At 34.8% G+C, this 18,843-nt stretch overlaps 1 protein-coding gene across 1 annotated transcript in view; it reads right to left on the bottom strand.

The window, feature by feature from the left end:
* Window positions 1–18,843, bottom strand: part of Fsip2 (fibrous sheath interacting protein 2) — an 85,438-nt gene that overhangs the window by 54,270 nt on the left and 12,325 nt on the right. Inside the window, exons 8-14 of the mRNA XM_021233990.2 lie at window positions 17,856–17,979; window positions 14,827–14,913; window positions 11,121–11,236; window positions 7,592–7,628; window positions 6,889–6,992; window positions 5,027–5,090; window positions 1,549–1,606 (exon numbers count right to left, since the gene is read on the bottom strand). Of these exons, the coding sequence (XP_021089649.1) occupies window positions 1,549–1,606; window positions 5,027–5,090; window positions 6,889–6,992; window positions 7,592–7,628; window positions 11,121–11,236; window positions 14,827–14,913; window positions 17,856–17,979 (590 nt within the window). The remainder of the gene's footprint in view (window positions 1–1,548; window positions 1,607–5,026; window positions 5,091–6,888; window positions 6,993–7,591; window positions 7,629–11,120; window positions 11,237–14,826; window positions 14,914–17,855; window positions 17,980–18,843) is intronic.

Here is an 18,843-nt window from a genome sequence, read left to right as displayed (position 1 = left end):
TCTCCTGAGCAGATTGGGAGCATGGGGGGAAGGGGAGAGGGAGCCGGGAAAAAGAGAGGGAAAAGAAGAGGGAAGAGGAGAGAGAGGAGGACATGGGGGAGCAGGAAGGTTGAGTCAGGGTTGGGGGGGGGTCAAAGAATAGAGGAGAGCAGGACAAGAGATACCATAATAGAGGGGGAGCCATTACACGTTTGAGGAAAGATCTGACACTAGTGAGATTTCTAGAGATCTCAATGATGACACCAATTGGCAAATGAAGCAATAGTGGAGAGACTGCCTTAAGTGCCCCTCCCTGATAATTAGTTTGACAACTACATTATATGCCATCCTAGAACCTTCATCCAGTGACTGATGGAAGCAGCAGCAGACACCCACAGCTAAACACTGAACTGAACTCAGTGACAGAGAGGGAGGAGTGATGAGTATAGATGTCAAGACTGGGCTGCTGAAACCCACAGAAATAGCTGACCTGAACAAGGGGGAGCTCTTGGACTCCAGACTAGTGACTGAGAGGCCAGCTTGGGACTGATCCAGATCTCCCGAATGTGGGTGTCAGTGAGGAGGCCTAGGCAATCTATGGGGTCTTTGGTAGTAGATCAGCATTTATCCTTGGCATACAAATGGACTTCCCACAGTGAAGGTATGCACACTAAGCCTGGACTCTTGTGGGAGGGCCTTGGTCCTGCCTGAAAAAAATGACAGACTCTTAAGATTCCCCTTGGAGGGCCTTACCCTCCCTGGGGAAAGGAGTGTGGATTGGGTGGGCAGCTGAAGGGGCTGGGGAAAATGGGGGAGGAGGTGATGGAGGGGAAGGTGGGACTGACATGTGAAGCAAGCTTGTTTCTAATTTAAAGAAAAAATTTTAAAAAGGGGAAAAAAGAGATGAGGACAACCAGTGATGTTGACTTATAACAACACACAACAAAAACAACAACAGCAACACACACACACAAACACACACACACACACACACACACACACACACACTGCCCCACATAAGCCTTTATAAAAGGATCACAATGGTTCTAAAACAGTAGCTTTTTTTTAAGTTGAAAGAAAACCACTAAAATATCTGCTCCCCAATATTTATTTGAGGAATGAAAAGCTGTGCTATTTGACATCTGTTCTTTAGAAGTTTCAGTTGCCAACACTAGTATTATTATTATGGACAACATTAAATATTTTTAAGGAGAAAGTTGATCAAAGCCATTGAAAGGGTATAATGCACAATTTTTGTCAGCCTTTAGAAGGTAAATATTTCAAAGAGTCAGTATTTCAAAATTCATATGTAAACATTTTAAATATACAAAGAAACCCTGGAGAAAAGGTCAAAGACCCTGGGTACAGAGAGCAAAGGGGTAGATATTAGGAAGGAGAATGGCTTTTACTTTGTCTATCATTCAAGTTCAGTTTTGAAAGTTTTCAAGCAATAAAGTTTCAGTAAATGTAAGTAGAACTACAAAAAATACAAGATTTCATGTAGTCATGTATTTAATCAATTATCAAAATATTAATATACAATCCCATGTAATTAATTTGGATACTTACATATTTGAGTAAACAGGAGAAGAAAAAATACCCGGAGCGGGAGCACCACCCTGAGATCCTAAGCATCAGGAAAAGAAAATTGTAATTTATATTTATCCTCAGTAACTTTTAAAATGGCAATACCACTTGCAACTGACTTGTTTACAAGCTTCTAAGGACATTTCACAGTAATTTCCAAAGTTCTTAGCACAGATTTTAATATACTGTAAAATCTGAACTCCTTATCTACCTTTCCTATGCCTCTTGATGCTTAGAATTTTGTATATATTCTATGGCCTACAGACAGAGTAAAATTTAATATCCTACTCTAACATGCTTTCTATACCCTGGACTATTGCTTGGATCATTTCTTTTGGTGAACCTTATATTTATACTTCTCTTTTTTAAAGGTTTTGCTGATTCTGTGTTAAGTCCTTTGAAATGATATCATTCTTTAGCATTTCCAAAACATGCTACAGTGCTCATATTAAAGACTTCATAGGGGGAGCATCAGGTAAAAACACAAACTACTCATACACAGAAACCAAGCTCCATTGTCAGAAGACATGTCAAATAGCTTACAAAGCTTGAACTTCCTGCTCTAGAGGATCCAATACCACACTCTAGTTTCTTCCAGCACCTGAACTTGTGCACATGCCCACATGACATATACAAAAATAATTTTTAAAGATTAAATATGTATTAAAATAAAAAATTAAAAACACATATTCCTATAAATCACAAGTTTGCTCATATATATTGAAAACGTAGTTGTTTTACCACAATATTCTCAGCAACACTGATTTGTGGAATATATTATTTGGTTTATTTTTCCTAATCACTTGTTCATTACTTTGTTATTTATCTTGTCCTGTTGAAATGTCTGACTTTCTTTGTATATAACATAGTGAGATTCTGCTTCTGACTATGGTTAATAAAGACATAGAGAAGGTTGCTCTGCAGAGCATCTCCACTGCTTTATTGTATAATATATAGAGATTTACGTGTTATTTATACAAATAAACAGGAAACAAAAGTCTTAGAATGGACTGCTAGAGAAAATTTGTTTTTGTTTAGAGTCATTTCAAAATCAATTTTATTAGTAATTCTTAATTTTTTCAAATAATGAAAGTAAACATCTCTCATATGTACATATATATACATATGAATATATGGATATCTATTCTTAAATTATATACTTTTTCATTGTGTGTGTATGTTTTCATGTATTTGATTTTGGAGAGGAAAGTAATGTTAAGAATGTATAGAAAAAATCACATGAGGTGCCAAATGCTCATAATCCCTGTAATAGGGAAATGAACTAAGGTGGATCCTTTGGACTTTATGAAGAGCCTGCTTAGCCTAATTTTCAAATATCAAGCCAGTGTGAATCCGATTAAAAAGAAACCACACACACACACAAACACACACAAACACACACTCTCTCTCCCTCCCCTCCACTCCTTCCCTCCCATCTCTCCTTCTCTCACAAACACGCGCACACACACACAAATAAGTATTATAAAAGAGTGTTCATGAATAATAATCATCATAGAAAATCACTTTACTGAAAGGCAGCAAGTAATGACTGACTGAGCCAAGTTCTCAAGCCCAAGACACTGAGTATTGTTTCAAGTTGGGTATTTTGTTATAGGAACAAAATGTACTAATGCAAATAAATATATGATTGGATAAAGGTCATTGGTATATAGAGTTATCCCTTGGTATCATTAACATATTGGTTTGAAGATCACATCCATGGACCCAATTGCCCTTCATAAAAAATAGCATAGGACTTTTATATAGCCTAGCCATGTCTCCTGCACATTTTGTTACATTTATTACAAAATAAACAGTACACAGTGTATTGTATAAATAAGTGTTATTCTGCGTTGTTTATAGAATAACAGTTTAAAAGAACACATGCTGAGTATATATGCAACCAGCACTGACTTAAACAGGGCACAACTCAGTTTTGTGGATTTATTAATACAAAATATGTTGTTATGGACACTTAGCTGTAAATTTTGAAATATGGGTATTCAGGTGAGAGCAGGAGGATAAAAAGTTTGAAAGCATTTTTGGAAGGAAAAGAAAAGAAAAAGGAGCACACACAATTCTGGAGATGATTGTTACATGAAATAAGTCAAAAGTGCTCAAATGCCTCTTAAACATATTCCCCCTTACATGTGACATATGGACTGTCAAACTCATAACAGAATACAATGGAGATGAAGTGATATTGCTCACAGTTCTGTCTTTTGTAAAATTAATAAACATATACAGATCAAATACATAGTGTGATTGCTGTTAAGAGTATTTTGTTGTGTACTTAAAAATTGTCAGGACAGGATATCTTCAATGTTCTAACCATGCATACATGCAAACATATATGAACAGGTGTAACTGAGGTGAAGGATATGTATACTGGCTTACTATATATCATTTGTGTATTTATGTATTTATATATGTATGCATGAATGTATGAATGTATGTATGTCAATAATTTGATGCATCTCAAATTATTAAGTAGATTCTCATGCATTCATAAAATTTTACTTGTAAACTATACCTTAAAATCTGGAAGACAGGAAAATACAAACTACTAGACAAGTAAAAAGGACATAAAAATATAAGTACAAAATGTTAGGAAATTATTTCAATTTTGATTGTGTTCATTAGAAATACCTCATTAAAAACAGCATGAGATTAAAGCATATACAACTTTTCAAGGCTCAGGGAACACTGAGAAATAGAAGAAAAAGATTGTAGGAGCTACTGGAACAGAGAATTTACTTTCCTACCGTGTCTCCTGGAAATATCAGAAACTACAACTCTAAATTCTTAGCAACATGACTGCCTGGACATAAGCTGAACAAGGATAAAATAATGGACCTTCTAATGAGGGAGGAGGGACTCCAGGTGGCCTGAATCCTACACAAAGAACTATGGGTAACTAATAAGTGTTTACAGCAGGACAAAAAGTCTTCCTCAGTGATGAGTATATCAATTGCTCAACCCTAAAGACATACATACAAGCAACGTTGTACAGAATGAGCATGTTGTACTTAAGTATTTAGGAACATATATGAATATTTTAATGAGAGGAAGGAGAAGTATATGGCAGGTTTGAGAAGGAAATGATGTAATTATAGTATAATCTCAAAAATAAAAAATAGTAAGAATCAGAAAACTTTTTTTCTCATGACTCAAATAACATAGTCCTAACTCTTCATACAGGGTGTGACTTTTATACATCCACACTTTATTGTATTTATAAACTTGGTTTGTGTGCTTGTCAAGACTACTTCTTCTGTTACAGAGTAAAAGCTCTGAGTAACAGTCCTGACTACCTTTATCTTCTGTGTTCAGTTCTTTGCACGAGACTCAGCAGAGATCACTGTATTAATACATTAATTGGCAGAGAATTTGGAATGTCATAATAAATGGCAGGTGAACGAATATTTTAATAACTGCATTATTTCCTGCTTACATTTACCTGGTTCACCAACATAGCTTGATTTCTTGCTTGGTCTTCCATTCCAATCACCTTGCAACTCCTTCTACATAAACAATGAGAAAGATTTCTCCAGATTTTTATCACCAACTTATATTTATATGTTACATTTAAAAGATAATATTGTTGTTTCTCAAAATCTCCCTTTGTAAGAAATAATCATGTTTGTGCTTATGTTATACTTAATATTTATACAGTTAAAATTAATATATTTCTTAGAAATATCCATAATACTATAAATCACTCATCTGATTATCCAACTTTGATACTCAACATATAGTTGTATTCATGTCAAATACAATATCATAATACAATTCAATTAAATTAAATACAGTTGGAATTGGCATTAAGAGTGAAAACTGAAGACTTAGAAGCTTAACAGGAAGGTTCTGCATCCCTGTTATGGTACGTATTCTCTGATAACCCTAAATTAACTACATGAAGAAGACAAAGAAGTCAACTTAATTAGAAGAAGAGAAGCAATTTAGTGGAACTGAAAAAGAGAGGGCATGTATACTCCATGAGTGATGTGAATTTCTATACTTTTTTTGACACTTAACTTACTTGCAAAAAAATCCTGACAATAAGTATCTGCATTTTTCAATATTTGAAATGTGAAAGCAAGCAATAAGAAAAATGTCTGAAAATTTAGGCTTTGCACAGTGTGTTAAAGAACAATTAAACTTCTTGCCATAAATTTGACATCTATGAATATCTGCTACCCATTTGGGAGTAATAAGTAAAGTCAGTAGAACATGCAATACTCACAGAGGTCAATAATACAGTTTACACATTCTATTTTTGTGTAGCAAGGCAAATCGTTTCCTTGTATTTTAATGTAAAAGTTATCTGGATGAAACACTGATATTCTCATTTTGCAGTCTGGAGTATTGCAACCTACACAGAGTACTATCATGCCAGTTTTTACTTACAATCCCATGAACAAACTTAACACATGCTTTTTGGCCTCTTCTTCCTTGTAATGCTTTGAAAACGTATACAAAACAAAGATGTGGGCTACAATGTGTTTTAAGACACTGTTTTAACTGATTTCTTAAATATTTAAGGCCTTAAAATTTGGTAAAAAATGTGACGATTTCATGAGTTTAAATTTTTCCTGATAACAAATTTAACAGAACTAGTGAAATAGCGATTAGTGAACTAACTATGCAAAAATATAGTCAATAAATATGAATTTATAATAAAATGTATCACAGAGACATACCATCATGGTAAGCATAATACATTCTAGATAATTCTGCATCTTTTATTCTGCATTACTTGTTGGCAATTGTTATGCATTAAAAGTCATATAAAATGATGTCATTTTCAACTTTATCGTGAAGAATTCATTTGGAGTCAATCTATTAAATATTTACTATTAAAAATAGTTGTAAATCATGTAAACTACTTAGTGTATTGAATCAATTAATGTCATGCTAATAGTGGAGCTGAGGATATTGGTTTTATTCCTAAAATAACAAGTTGACAATTTATAGATAATATTTGTTTCATATGTAATGGTTATACCCTTGGATTCCCATTGATAACTTATCATGAACAGATACCTGACTACTGATGAAAAATGCTAAATCAGTGTCACTAGAAGCTTAACTGAGGCCTCTGAGAGTTCCATGTGTGCAGTAAATATTACACCTTGTGGATTATATTTAGGCACCTTGACCCTGAGTTATTTATTAACACCTTTACTATTTTATGATAAATTTCATGGAATGGAGATATACTAGTAGTAAGGTTAAAGAAGGGCATTTTCATATATTAAAATGACCTTAGCATGTCTGATTTATTATGATTGAACTTAGAGCAAATTAAATGTTACATACCTCGTCTTTTTGAGGACCCAAGGATGCATGGGAAAGTCTAGTATTCTTTGTGGGTGAATTTTGAGTTGAAATAATTGAATTCCGAGCTGATGTGTTTACAGGAACTGGAGAGATAAGAGGTAGTTCTAAATAGGAACACACTGTAGAATCAAAGGTAAAGCACAACTTGCAGTCTTGCTCTGGCATTCTCCCCACTAAATTGCAACACTGCCTAGAATAATTACAGTTTGCAATCTAAGCTAAGCAAACTTCTCCAAGGATAACATCTTTGTGGATGTTTACTGCCTAAAACATCACTTCTTCCAAATTCCTTCCAAAGAAAAATATGAAATCCTTTAATTTTTGATGACTGCAACAGCTTAGTCTCACAAGCTAACAGGGTTCACTGACAAAATGGATGGTTTTAATTGTATTCAGTCTTCAGTGACAATCTACTGTTGTGCAAAGGACTAAACAAAGCTGGACTTTAAATTGATTTGAGGAAAAAGGCAAATAAGTGATAAAAAGCTGTTTTAAGAAGATTCTGCTTTCAACAGAGAGATGTATAGTGAGATAAAAAGAAGTGACTGGAGGAATGGCACTTCAATAATAAAATGTGAAATTAAGCATTCCTTTTAAAAATAGGTAAAACAGCTTTCGAAACCAGATTAACAGAGTACAATTATGTACTTAAGTGAATTGTTAGTACTGTATATAATCTTACCTCTTTCATCACTTATTTTTCTCATTACTTCATTTCTCTACATGGTAAAATATAAGGAGAAAAATATAAGTAATAATATTTCAGTAAGAGATTTTGCTTTCTATCAGAAAATCAAATGAATCCAGATGCTTTTATACCCTTCATTCCTTAAGTTTGTCAAAAAATGTGTACCAGGTACAGTGAATATGACTAACTTCCCAGGGCACTTTTTGCCATCCTAAATTTAGTTCAATATTAAGCTCAATTTATAGCAATGTAGATCTGTACTCTATTAAAGACACAGGGAGACATTCAATGGATAGTTTTTAAAACTTAGTCATTCAACTGGATACAGAGAAATAAAATTCTATCCATTCAAATTCCATGCATCACTATAATGTGTATTTAAAATATTCCTTAGAAACAGAGTCAGAGTAAAAATTAGTCATTCCAGATTAGTGTAACATTTTCTATGTCTATGCCTGACTAGACAATGTGTCCTTGAGATGGGTGTTACCTCACTCACTTTTGCATTCAATGGACTCAATTTGCATTCAATTTAATAAGAAAATTGGCTCAATTTTCTTATTTTCCCATATTTTTTATTACCCTAGTGTTTGGTCAGCAACATGAGCATAGATTTCTTACAGTACCAATAAATAGCAATTCTACCATGACTATTGTTCCTGGGCTTTGGATTTGTTTTGTTAAATTTCATAGTAAATGAATAATAACACTAAATTGACTCTTCATTGCCCCAGAGTGGGATCACATTTTCTTGGAAGAATTCATTTGCCCTAATAATACAAGGTTAGCAGAAGACAGAACATATGTAAATAAAATCCTTCCCAGACATTGAAAGAAGAATACTCAACTTCATATGGAAAAACAAACAAGCAGACAAACAAAAAACAGAATATCTAAGACAATCCTTTACAACACAGGAACTTCCAGAGGTATCACCATCCCTGACTTCAAAGTCTACTATAGAGCTATAGTAATAATAGCTTGGTATTGGCATAAAAACAGACATGTGGACAAATGGAATCAAATCCAAGACATTGACATTATCCACACACCTATGAACACCTGATTTTTGGCAAAGAAGCCAAAAAAGTACAAGGGAAAAAGGACAGGACACCTCTTTAACAAATGGAACTGGCACAACTTGATGTCAACATGCAGAAGACTGCAGATAGATCTATATACATTTCCATGCACAAAACTCAAGATCAAATGGATCAAGTACATCAACATAAGTCCAGTTATACCGAACCTGAAAGAAGAGAAAGTGAGGAGTATCCTTGAATGCATTGCACAGGAGACTACTTCCTAAATATAACACCAATTGCATAGACACTGAGAGCAACAATCAGTAAATGGGACCTCCTGAAACTGAAAAGTTTATGTAAAGCAAAAGACACAGTCAACAAGACAAATCAACAGCCGACAGAATGGGAAAAGATCTTCGCCAACCCCACATCTGACAAACAGCTGATCTCCAAAATTTATAAAGAACTCTAGAATCTAGGCATTAAAACACAGAATAATACAATTTTAAAAAAGGTTAACTCTTGAATCCCAGGCATCAGCCTGGGAATCCAGCATGGGACTGATCAAGACCCCCTGAATCTGGGTGTCAGTGAGGAGGCCTAGGTAATCTATTGAGCCTTGGACAGCAGATCAGTACCCATCCCAAGTATACACACGGTCTCTGGACTCCCATAGAACAATGTGAGGTGCACTCTCACCCTGAACTCTTGGGGAAGGGTCTAGGCCCTGCCCTATATGAAATGACAGACTATGGACACCCCCATGGAGGGCCTCACCCTCCCTGGGGGAATGAGGGGATAACGGGGGGGGGGGGATGGGGGGAGGGCACGGGAGGAGGGGAGGGAAAGGGAGAGGGACCTCGTACTGACTTGTGAAGCAACCTTGTTTCTTATCTAAATTTAAAATGGAAAATAAAAAAATATTAATAAAAAAAAAAAATGTGGTACAGATCTAAACAGAGAATTCTTAACAGAAGAAACTCAAATAGCTGAAAGACATTTAAAGAATTGCTCAACATCCTTAATGATCAGGGAAATGCAAATCAAAGTGACTCTGAGATACCATCTTATACCTGTTAGAATGGTTAAGATCCCAAATACTGAGGATAGTTTATGTTGGAGAGGATGTGGCGTCAGGGGAACACTTTTTCACCTACTGGTGGGAGTGGAAACTTGTCCAGCCATTTTGGAAATCAGTATGATTGTTTCTCAGAAAACTGGGAATCAATCTACCTCAAGCCCCAGAGATACTACTCTTGAACATATACACAAAGGATATTCAATCATACCACAAAGACATTGTTCAATAATATTCATAGCAGCATTTTTCATAATAACCAGAACCTAGAAACAACATAAATGACCCTCAGCTGAAGAATGAACTAAAAAACTGTGGTACATTTACACAATGGAGTATTATGGAGTATTACTCAGCCGGAAAATAAAAACAATGACATCATGACATTTTCAGGCAAATAGATGGAACTAGAAAAAAAAACATCCTGAGTGAGGTAACCCAGCCTCAAAAAGACAAATATGGTATGTACTCACTAGTAAGTCAATATTAAATGTAAAGTAAAGAATAACCAGACTATAATCCGCAGCTCCAGAGAAGCTAGGTAACAAGGAAAACCCTTAGAGGAAAGAAAATTAGTTAAGATCTCCTGGACAAACTGGTGGCAAGGTGATGAGAACATGAGGAAATAGAATGGCTGAAGTAGGAGTGGGTAGAGGGCGAGCAAGGAAACAGATACCTTGATAGAGAGAGGCACTATAGGATTACAGAGAAACCTGGTACTGAGGTAATTCCCAAGAATCCACAAAGATAATGCCAGCTAAGACTCGTAGCAAGAGTGGAGAGGGGGCCTGAACTGGTCTTTCTCTGTAATCAGATTGGTGAATACCCCAAGTATTGTCATAGAGCCTTCATCCAAAAATTGGTGGAACCAGATATAGTGATCCACAACCAAGCACCAGGCTGAGCTCTGGGAATCCAGTCGAAGAGAGGGAGGAGGGAATACATGAGCAAGGGAGGTCAAGATCATGTTGGAGAAATCAACAGAGCTGACCCAAGCTCATGGAAACTCATAAACTCTGGATCGACAGCCATTGAGCCTCCATGGGACCAAACTAAGCCCTCTGAATATGGGAGACAGTGGCAAAGTTTGGGCTATCTGAGGGGCCCCTGGTAATATGACCAGAATCTATGCCTGGTGCATGAACTAGCTTGTTGAAGTCCATTCCCTATGAGGGATGCCATACTCCATCTTAGCATGGGGGGAGGAACTTGGTCCTGCCCCAACTTAATGTGCCAGACTTTGACAACTCCCCATAGGAGCTCTTAACTGTTGGGAGGAATGGACGGAGGGTGTGTATGGTGGGAGAATGGGGGCATGGGAAGGAGAACTTAGGTTGGAATATAAAATTAAATTAATAATAATAATAATAAACTTAAGCAGATGAAACAATACTAACCACATAATTTGAAACATTTTTACCTTTTGCTCCGAACTACTGTTCTGTATGTCTGGCTGATAAGCAACTGAAGATACTGATATTTTTGTAACATTCTTTGAATTACTCTGAGACTGATTAACAGCAGTTGATACTTGTCCTAGAGGTAAATGAGAAAGATATGATTTGTTTTTAAACATGTTCTTAAGTATAACCAATTGTATTTCCTTAAGCTAATTATTAACATTTGAAATATTCATGGGAAACAATACTTCCCTAAGAGATACAACTGAAAACATCATTCAATCAACAATATATTGGAATTACTCATGTAAGTGCTAGGCTTAATGGTTGTAATCGATCTGTCTTTCTATTCCCAAGAAAGTACTGATCTGTAATGCTTAAGATTAGTTTGTGTTTTCTGAAAATTTACATTAATGCAATTATACAACGTGTACACTTCTCCTTTGTTTTTATTGTGGGAGAAGTAAAATATTTTTATGCAATATAATGTTGTTTGGATACACCTCACTTTGTAGTCTACCATCAGTTCATGGACATCTCAGTTGTTTTCAATTCCAGCCACTTCTTAAATGAACTTCTGTGAATTTTCATGCACAAACTATACATAGATATACATATATAACATCAATAGATCTATATATGCATATATATATACATATGTGTGTGTCTATAAAACTATTGATCTGTCTCTGCATCTACTTTAATTAAAGTGAATAAATCTTTACCATAAGAACTGTCTGGGTCATTTGGTAAATATAATTTTAGGTAACTTCAAAAACTTTATCAAAGTGACCACCCTACTGTAATATCAATTATCAATGTATCATAATTTATCTTCTTTCACACATGTGTTTCAATATTAATAAGCAGAGAAAGTGATTCATTTAAAAACATAGCGAAAATTTAAAAAGTAATCATATCAACAGGCGACTCTAAATTCAGTTAAAAAAGAAAAACAAGACTGACTGACTAGGGAAGGGAAAGGATTGTATTAACACAGCTGAGTCTATAGATAATTACCAAAAGATTAAGAAAGGTGTACAACGCAAAATGTATGATATGAACGCTTAAATAAGAGACAAAATTATTGAAAACTCACATATCAATCTTATTTATGAATAAGTAAAAATATGGGTAGATTATTGTTTAATAAATACAAACGAGTATAAAAACATTTTCTACAAAAAAAGATTTCAAACACAAATTACTTCTTGGGTTTAAGTGACTTCACACCATTGAAGTCAATTTTCAAGGGAAATTAAATTTACACAAACTTTCATAACACTGAAGTGCAAACATTTCTCAACTCCTATTGTTGTGAATTGTCACATACATTTTATATAATATTAGGCTTCATAAAGACATTTCTATACAGGTATATAATAGACTTCCCCCCTCTTTTCCCTTAACCTTTCCATTAGTCGTCCTTAATCTTACAGTTTCATTTGTACATTCATGTCTTACATAAATATATACTTTTATGTATCCACATAAAATCTAGGATTTGCAAATGAGCAAAAACATTCAGTATTTCTCACTGAGTTTGATTTAATTTGCTTAATATGATATTCTACACTTGCACATATATTTCTGCAAATGACACAATTTTGTTCTCTTTTGACAAAATATATTTTTGTTGTGCATATATACCATCTTTTCTTTAGTATTTTATTGAAGGGCATCTATCTTGATTTCATAATTTATTGTGAACAGTATATTGAAATGAATATTGATGTGCAAGCTTCTGTATGATTTGTTTTCAGTTTAAATATGTCAATGCTGCTGTACATATGTTTACAAAGTGTATGGTATTGTGTGTATATGTATGTGGAGGCCTGTAGTCAGTGATGATTGTCTACTTTGATCAGGCTCCACTTTAGTATTTGGAGCCAAGGTTTCTTACTGAACCTGGAGCTCATCTATTCAGCTAGCCAATGAGGTCCAGTCATCCATTTATTGCTGCCCAAACCCATCCTAGGACAGGGTTAGGGACTTAGGACTTTAAGATGTATGCTGGGGATGAGAACTCAGGGCCTTGTACCTGGGTGACAAGATCTTCAAAGACTGAGTAATTTCCCTAGTCATGGACAGGTTTTTAAAAGTGTACAATCAACTGTCAACCTAAAGTCTATTCTAAATGAGAGTAATGAATTTCAGGAGTAAAGATAAAAAGAGTATGAGATTAAAAACAACAGCAGCGGCACAAACCTGAGTTAATTTGTTGCTGGAAATGCTTTATAAAAGAGAGACCAAAGAAGACTAAGATGAATGAAATAACACCAGAAAGATAACCTTGCATGAAAGTATTAAAGCAAAATGCAGTGGGAACAATCATGGTAAACAACACATTTTCCCTTAGTAAGTCTGCAAAATGCATTTCATAATTAAAAGAAAAATGTATGCAGTGTCTAATTGGATATTGGATGTATATAGGCATGGTACATGAGGAAATTCTGAAGGAGAATAATTAGTATATAGTAGTAAGAATGCTATATTCCAATGAAGGAAGTACAGTGTTGACTAATTGTTTATTCTAAAGAACAATAATATTATAAACCTAGAATACTCCTGATAAAACTGAAAGCATAATAACAAAAATAGTCATGTTGGAAACCAGCTTGAAGATGGGCAGTGTTCTGGTGACTTTATGCTTATAATACCATCAGAACAGAAGCTGAGGCAGAAGGAATGCTAGAAGTTTGAGGCCAACCTGGGTTATAAGAACATGCTCAATATCATCAAAGTTGTAGTAGCTGGAGTTATCTGTGTCAGCTGTTGATAGAGGGAGAGTAAGAATTTTTTAAGGCCCATGGTATCTTACCCAAACTCTAGTAGGAGATTGAGAAATGCTAACTGGGAATGAGGTGAGCTTTTGCAACCTAAAAGCTATCCCACTCCCAATGGCACACTTTCTCGAACAAGGCCACATCTATTAATAATTTGTAAGCAGTTCTACCAACTAAGGACCAAGCATTGAAGTACATGAGCCTATGGAGGTCATTCTCTTTCAAGGTATCAGAGAGATGAACAAGTTTACATTCAGAGGACCTTGTGGCAGACGAGATTGTTGAAAATTTTTCTAAAAAAAAAACATGCTGATTACACACAGGGAAGAAAAAACTTGGACTTTGTTTTGTTTTCTGTTTTCTTTAGGTTTTAATCAGTAAGTCCCAAGGTTATTCTAAGCTTACCTATTAAAAAGAAACGAGAGTTTTTAGTGAAAGAAGTATATTGTTCAGATTTAATTTTTTTCATTTTCATGTATATAATAAGATTTACTTCTTGTTGGGAGGTTCATGGTATAATTGAGTAAACTTACATGGAAAACAAAGTGATGCAGCATAGCAATTATAGAAAGTGATACTTCAACAAATGCTCACTTTAGCTTAGATTCAATCAATATATTTAGCTTCTGAATTATTTCAGAGTTTTCTAAAAACATTCTGAGAATATAAAGTGTTTTACACTCAGTGAATCTGTATCTATAATTAGTATTAGTAAATCCTGCATTCAACTCTTATTAAGTGAAAGTTCAATGACCAATTGAAGGCACTAACCCGGCTATCTAGAGATTAAATCTGATATCAGTACATGGCAGGCAGCCTAAAAAAGTCATTCATCCGAATAAACGGAAGCTTTATCTGCTTCCAAGTGAAGGTCACCTCAACTCAGTAGTCTCCAAAATTGCTACTGTAATATTTGATATTTCTTAAAATATCCAATTACCTGATGTTCCTTTGCATGTTTTCTCTTCACCATCAGGATAAACTATTTTTATGTCATCAAACTGCTTCTTTTTCTTCTTTATGGAAGCTTAAAAATGTAATAAGACATATTATTAGTAGTGATAACAGAATTAACCAAGATCGAATATTCTTTCATGCTTAATATAAAACAAGTCCTTGTTAATCTATATGTGGTTTTTGGAGGACAGAGAGGAGAATATGAAGACATATCAAATGGGAGGAGATAATTATTTCTGAAGTATTATGCCTTTTACCTAGAAGACATACTTAAGAGAGGCTTTTTTATCTTCGAAAGAAGGAAACCTGCACCATAAGCATGAAGCTTACTTTTGCAAAAATGCATATCAGAATAATGACATTGATGAAGATTCACCAGTCTATGACTATGAGATTCTTGAATTTTACTTAGAGAAAAATGAAATTAAACATATAAGGTGTGTATATATGTTTCTCTACTTGGTAGAAGAAGATATTACTATAGTTGTGAAATTGATATCTTTACAGCTTGTCACTTCAATATTATGAAAATATTAATATACTGCTTTCTAAGGAAGTGTGATGTAGCAATATTTAAGATTGTTACTGCAGGGAGCTGAACAGATGATTCAGACATTAAGGGTAATTGTTGCTCTTGTAGAAGACCTGGGTTTAATTCTGAGGATCCAAATGATGGTTCACAAACAACCAGTTCCAGTACCAGAGATACCAGGTATGCATATGGTTCACATATATGCATATAGGATAAAACACACAAAAATTAAAAATTTAAAAATATTTTGAAACAATTTGAAAAAATTGACAATTCACATTATTTCCCTCACTTGAGAAAGATATTGGAATGTGCGAATCTGTTAAGAGTGATTTGTAATCTGAAGCACAGGTTGCACCAACGTTTTAAGAAGTAAATACACTGAGTTAATCCATCTAGCAAACTCATTTATTAGATTTATCTTTCTCAAAATTGTATGATATGCAAAAAATATAAGTTTAGTATAATAGTGATTTAAAACATTGGAAATCTGTAACTAGATAGAGTATTGCAAGATTCCAGTGATGTATAGAAGAGGGAGCGTGCACTTGAAGGTTATCAAGAAATACTTGATTGAATGCAAATTGAGTGTCCAGGATTAGAAATAAACAGTGAGTGGTGATAGTTGGTTGAGAAAATGGACACAGAGATACAAAAAAAGGGGAAATAGAATGTTTAATAATGGTCAGTACTCCTTTTTTGACAAAACTATAAAGTCTTCCTATGTGGTAGAATTGTGCACGTCTTCATATAAGTTGTTTAATATGCTCAGTTTTAGGTGGTGAAAATGTCTGTGAAATGTTAAGTAACTTGCAAAACCCATTCACAGGTCCTGAAGATTATAGAGGAGAAGTTAGAGGAGGAGTTGGACAGTAGTAGTGTAACTTTGGAACCTGTACATGGCACCAGTAGAGGACAGCTCTCATCCTCAAGCATATAGTGCAAAACAAAATCTACAAGTTTAATTTAGGACTGGACTCCATGTACTGATGCTTTCTTGAATACACCATTTAAACTGAATTTAGTGGGATACAGTTTTGGGTCAACAGAAGAAATTATCAGAATTAAACAGATACAAAACATGGGTTGGGGAAGGTAAAAACAGAATCTAATTAAGAACAGTTACTAAAGTAATAGTGATATAGGGAGGAACAAAAACTAAAAGTGGGACTGATAAGAAAGATTAATGACCATGTTCTTTCTAACAGTACACATTCTTTGAACTTTTGAAAGAATTCTACTATGTTAACCAATTACTAATATATATTGTTTCACTGTAATTTCTTGTTGTTACACATAAAATGCAGCTGATATTAGGCACAGTCAAGTCATGCTCTGTTACTTTTAAACCTTCCATTCTTTTTCATTTTATGTTCCCCTTATTTTGTCTACAACCTTTCCTCCAGGTTTATTTCCACAATTTCCCGGTTTTTCTATTCTTACTAGTTGACATCACACAAAAACACAAGGTCTACGTATATAAACAATTATTTTATATATTAGTTTTAATGTGTTAATAATAAAATATGCATCATCTTAAGTATAGGAAAATTGGTGTATAAAGTGTAGGGCAATAGGATTGCTACCCCTGTTTGTTTCTTGGGTCCATTTGACTGGAAAAATTTTTCCCAACCCTTAAATCTGAGGTAACAACTGTCTTTGAAGCTGAGATGTGTTTCTTGCATGCAGCAGAAGGATAGATTCTGTCTTCAAATCCATTCTGTTAGTCTGTGTCTTTTTATGGGCAAGTTAAGACCCTTAATATTGAGGGAAATTAATGACAATTAATTGCTCATTCTTGTTTGTTTTGGAATTGGTGGTGGTGGTGGAATTGTGTGTGGATTTCTGCTCCTTTTTTCTTTTGGTAAAGTTGAACAAGGGAGAGCTCATGGACCCCAGACAGATGGCTGAGAGGCCAGCATGGGACTGACCCAGATCCCCTGAATGTGGGTATCAGTGAGGAGGCCTCAGTAATCTATGGGGCCTTGGCTAGTAGATCAGTATTTATCTCTGGCATACAAATGGACTTTGGGAGCCCATTCCACATGGAGGGATGCTCTCTCAGCTTGGACACATGGGGAGGGCCTAGGCCCTGCCCTGGATGAAATGATAAACTCTGGAGATTCCCCCAGGGAGTGTGAGGCTCTCCCTGAGGAGTGGCGTGGGGGATTGGTGGGGGACGGGGAAGGAGGAGAGGGAGAGGGAGTGGGATTGACATGTGAAGCTTGTTCCTAATTTAAATTAAAAATAAATAAAAACTGTAGAGCAATCAAATTTGTCTCTTAAATGAGTTGATAAGATTATTTCAGTTTAGTTGTGCACACTCACATCCACATTTGCATGTGTGATCTTTTCAACTTGAACAGTAATGTGGAAGTGGTTAGCTTAGGACCTCATATAAAATGGATAGCAAATACAAGTATTTAAGATATTACATGTTACAGAGATCAATATGTCCTACTTAGTGGTATAATTCTCACATTCATAAGGAACTCCGTTTTGTCCTTTATATTCAAATGCATTTCTTCCTGTCTCATCTTTAATTCCAGTATCCTGCATTTTTTGTAAATGATAAGCCATTTTTTTCTCTAGCATTGCTTGTTTCTAAAATGTTAAAGAAAATATACTGATTAGTATTAATTTGTCATTTAGAAATTCCTAACAAATATTTAAACCATGTATTACAGCAGAATTAAACACTTACTGTCTTGTGGCTTGTAATCGTATAGTATTTAGAGAGCAGCAGGTGTCCATTCTATTTCCAATCAAACACTTAGTAAGTCTCACAAAGTATTCAAATTACTCCTATGTTTTTTGAAATGTAACCTTTGTTTGTGAAACTCTGTGATACTACTGACCACAGACATGGCAGAAGAGAGATAAATGTGCAGAGAGAGCCCTAGGCACTTTATATCATTCTGTAAGAAAAAGGATTGTTACACATAAAGAAGTATGCAATATAGCATAAAGAAACATCCTGAGGGGTAAGAGAGAAGAGAGCTTTGCATTTCTCTAAAGATGAACATTATATGTATTTTCACAAGCTCCAGTGTAAAGGCTTCATGAGTCATACTGGCTAACACATTAAAATGGCCCTTGCTTCAGTAACCAGTTCAGGGAAACACCAGTTCAGATAACACTAGTCTCAGCTAATAAATCATAAAAGGATCTGATTAATCAACTTGTTTCCAATGTTACAATGATTGAATACATGAAGTCAATATGTGGCAACAAATGTAAGAATACTAGGCCTGTAAAGAAACAGAGCCATATGACCTATAAAATTACATCATTCAATTATAGTTAACCTAGGAAAGACAAAGAAGTTAGATTTCAAGCTGAGAATATCAATGCACCCAATCTAGCTGCATTCTATATGAATTTAGAGATAGAAATTATCTTAAAGGAAGCACAGAAAGGGAAAAGATTCAGACTTTCAAACATGAAGACTTCATTTAATGTAGTTAC

The sequence above is a fragment of the Mesocricetus auratus genome, unplaced genomic scaffold (genome assembly GCF_017639785.1).
Source record: "Mesocricetus auratus isolate SY011 unplaced genomic scaffold, BCM_Maur_2.0 Super-Scaffold_100004, whole genome shotgun sequence".
NCBI classification, from domain to species: domain Eukaryota; kingdom Metazoa; phylum Chordata; class Mammalia; order Rodentia; family Cricetidae; genus Mesocricetus; species Mesocricetus auratus.
The sequence above is the reverse complement of the archived record's forward strand: the minus strand, read 5'-3'. Positions and strand labels throughout refer to the sequence as shown.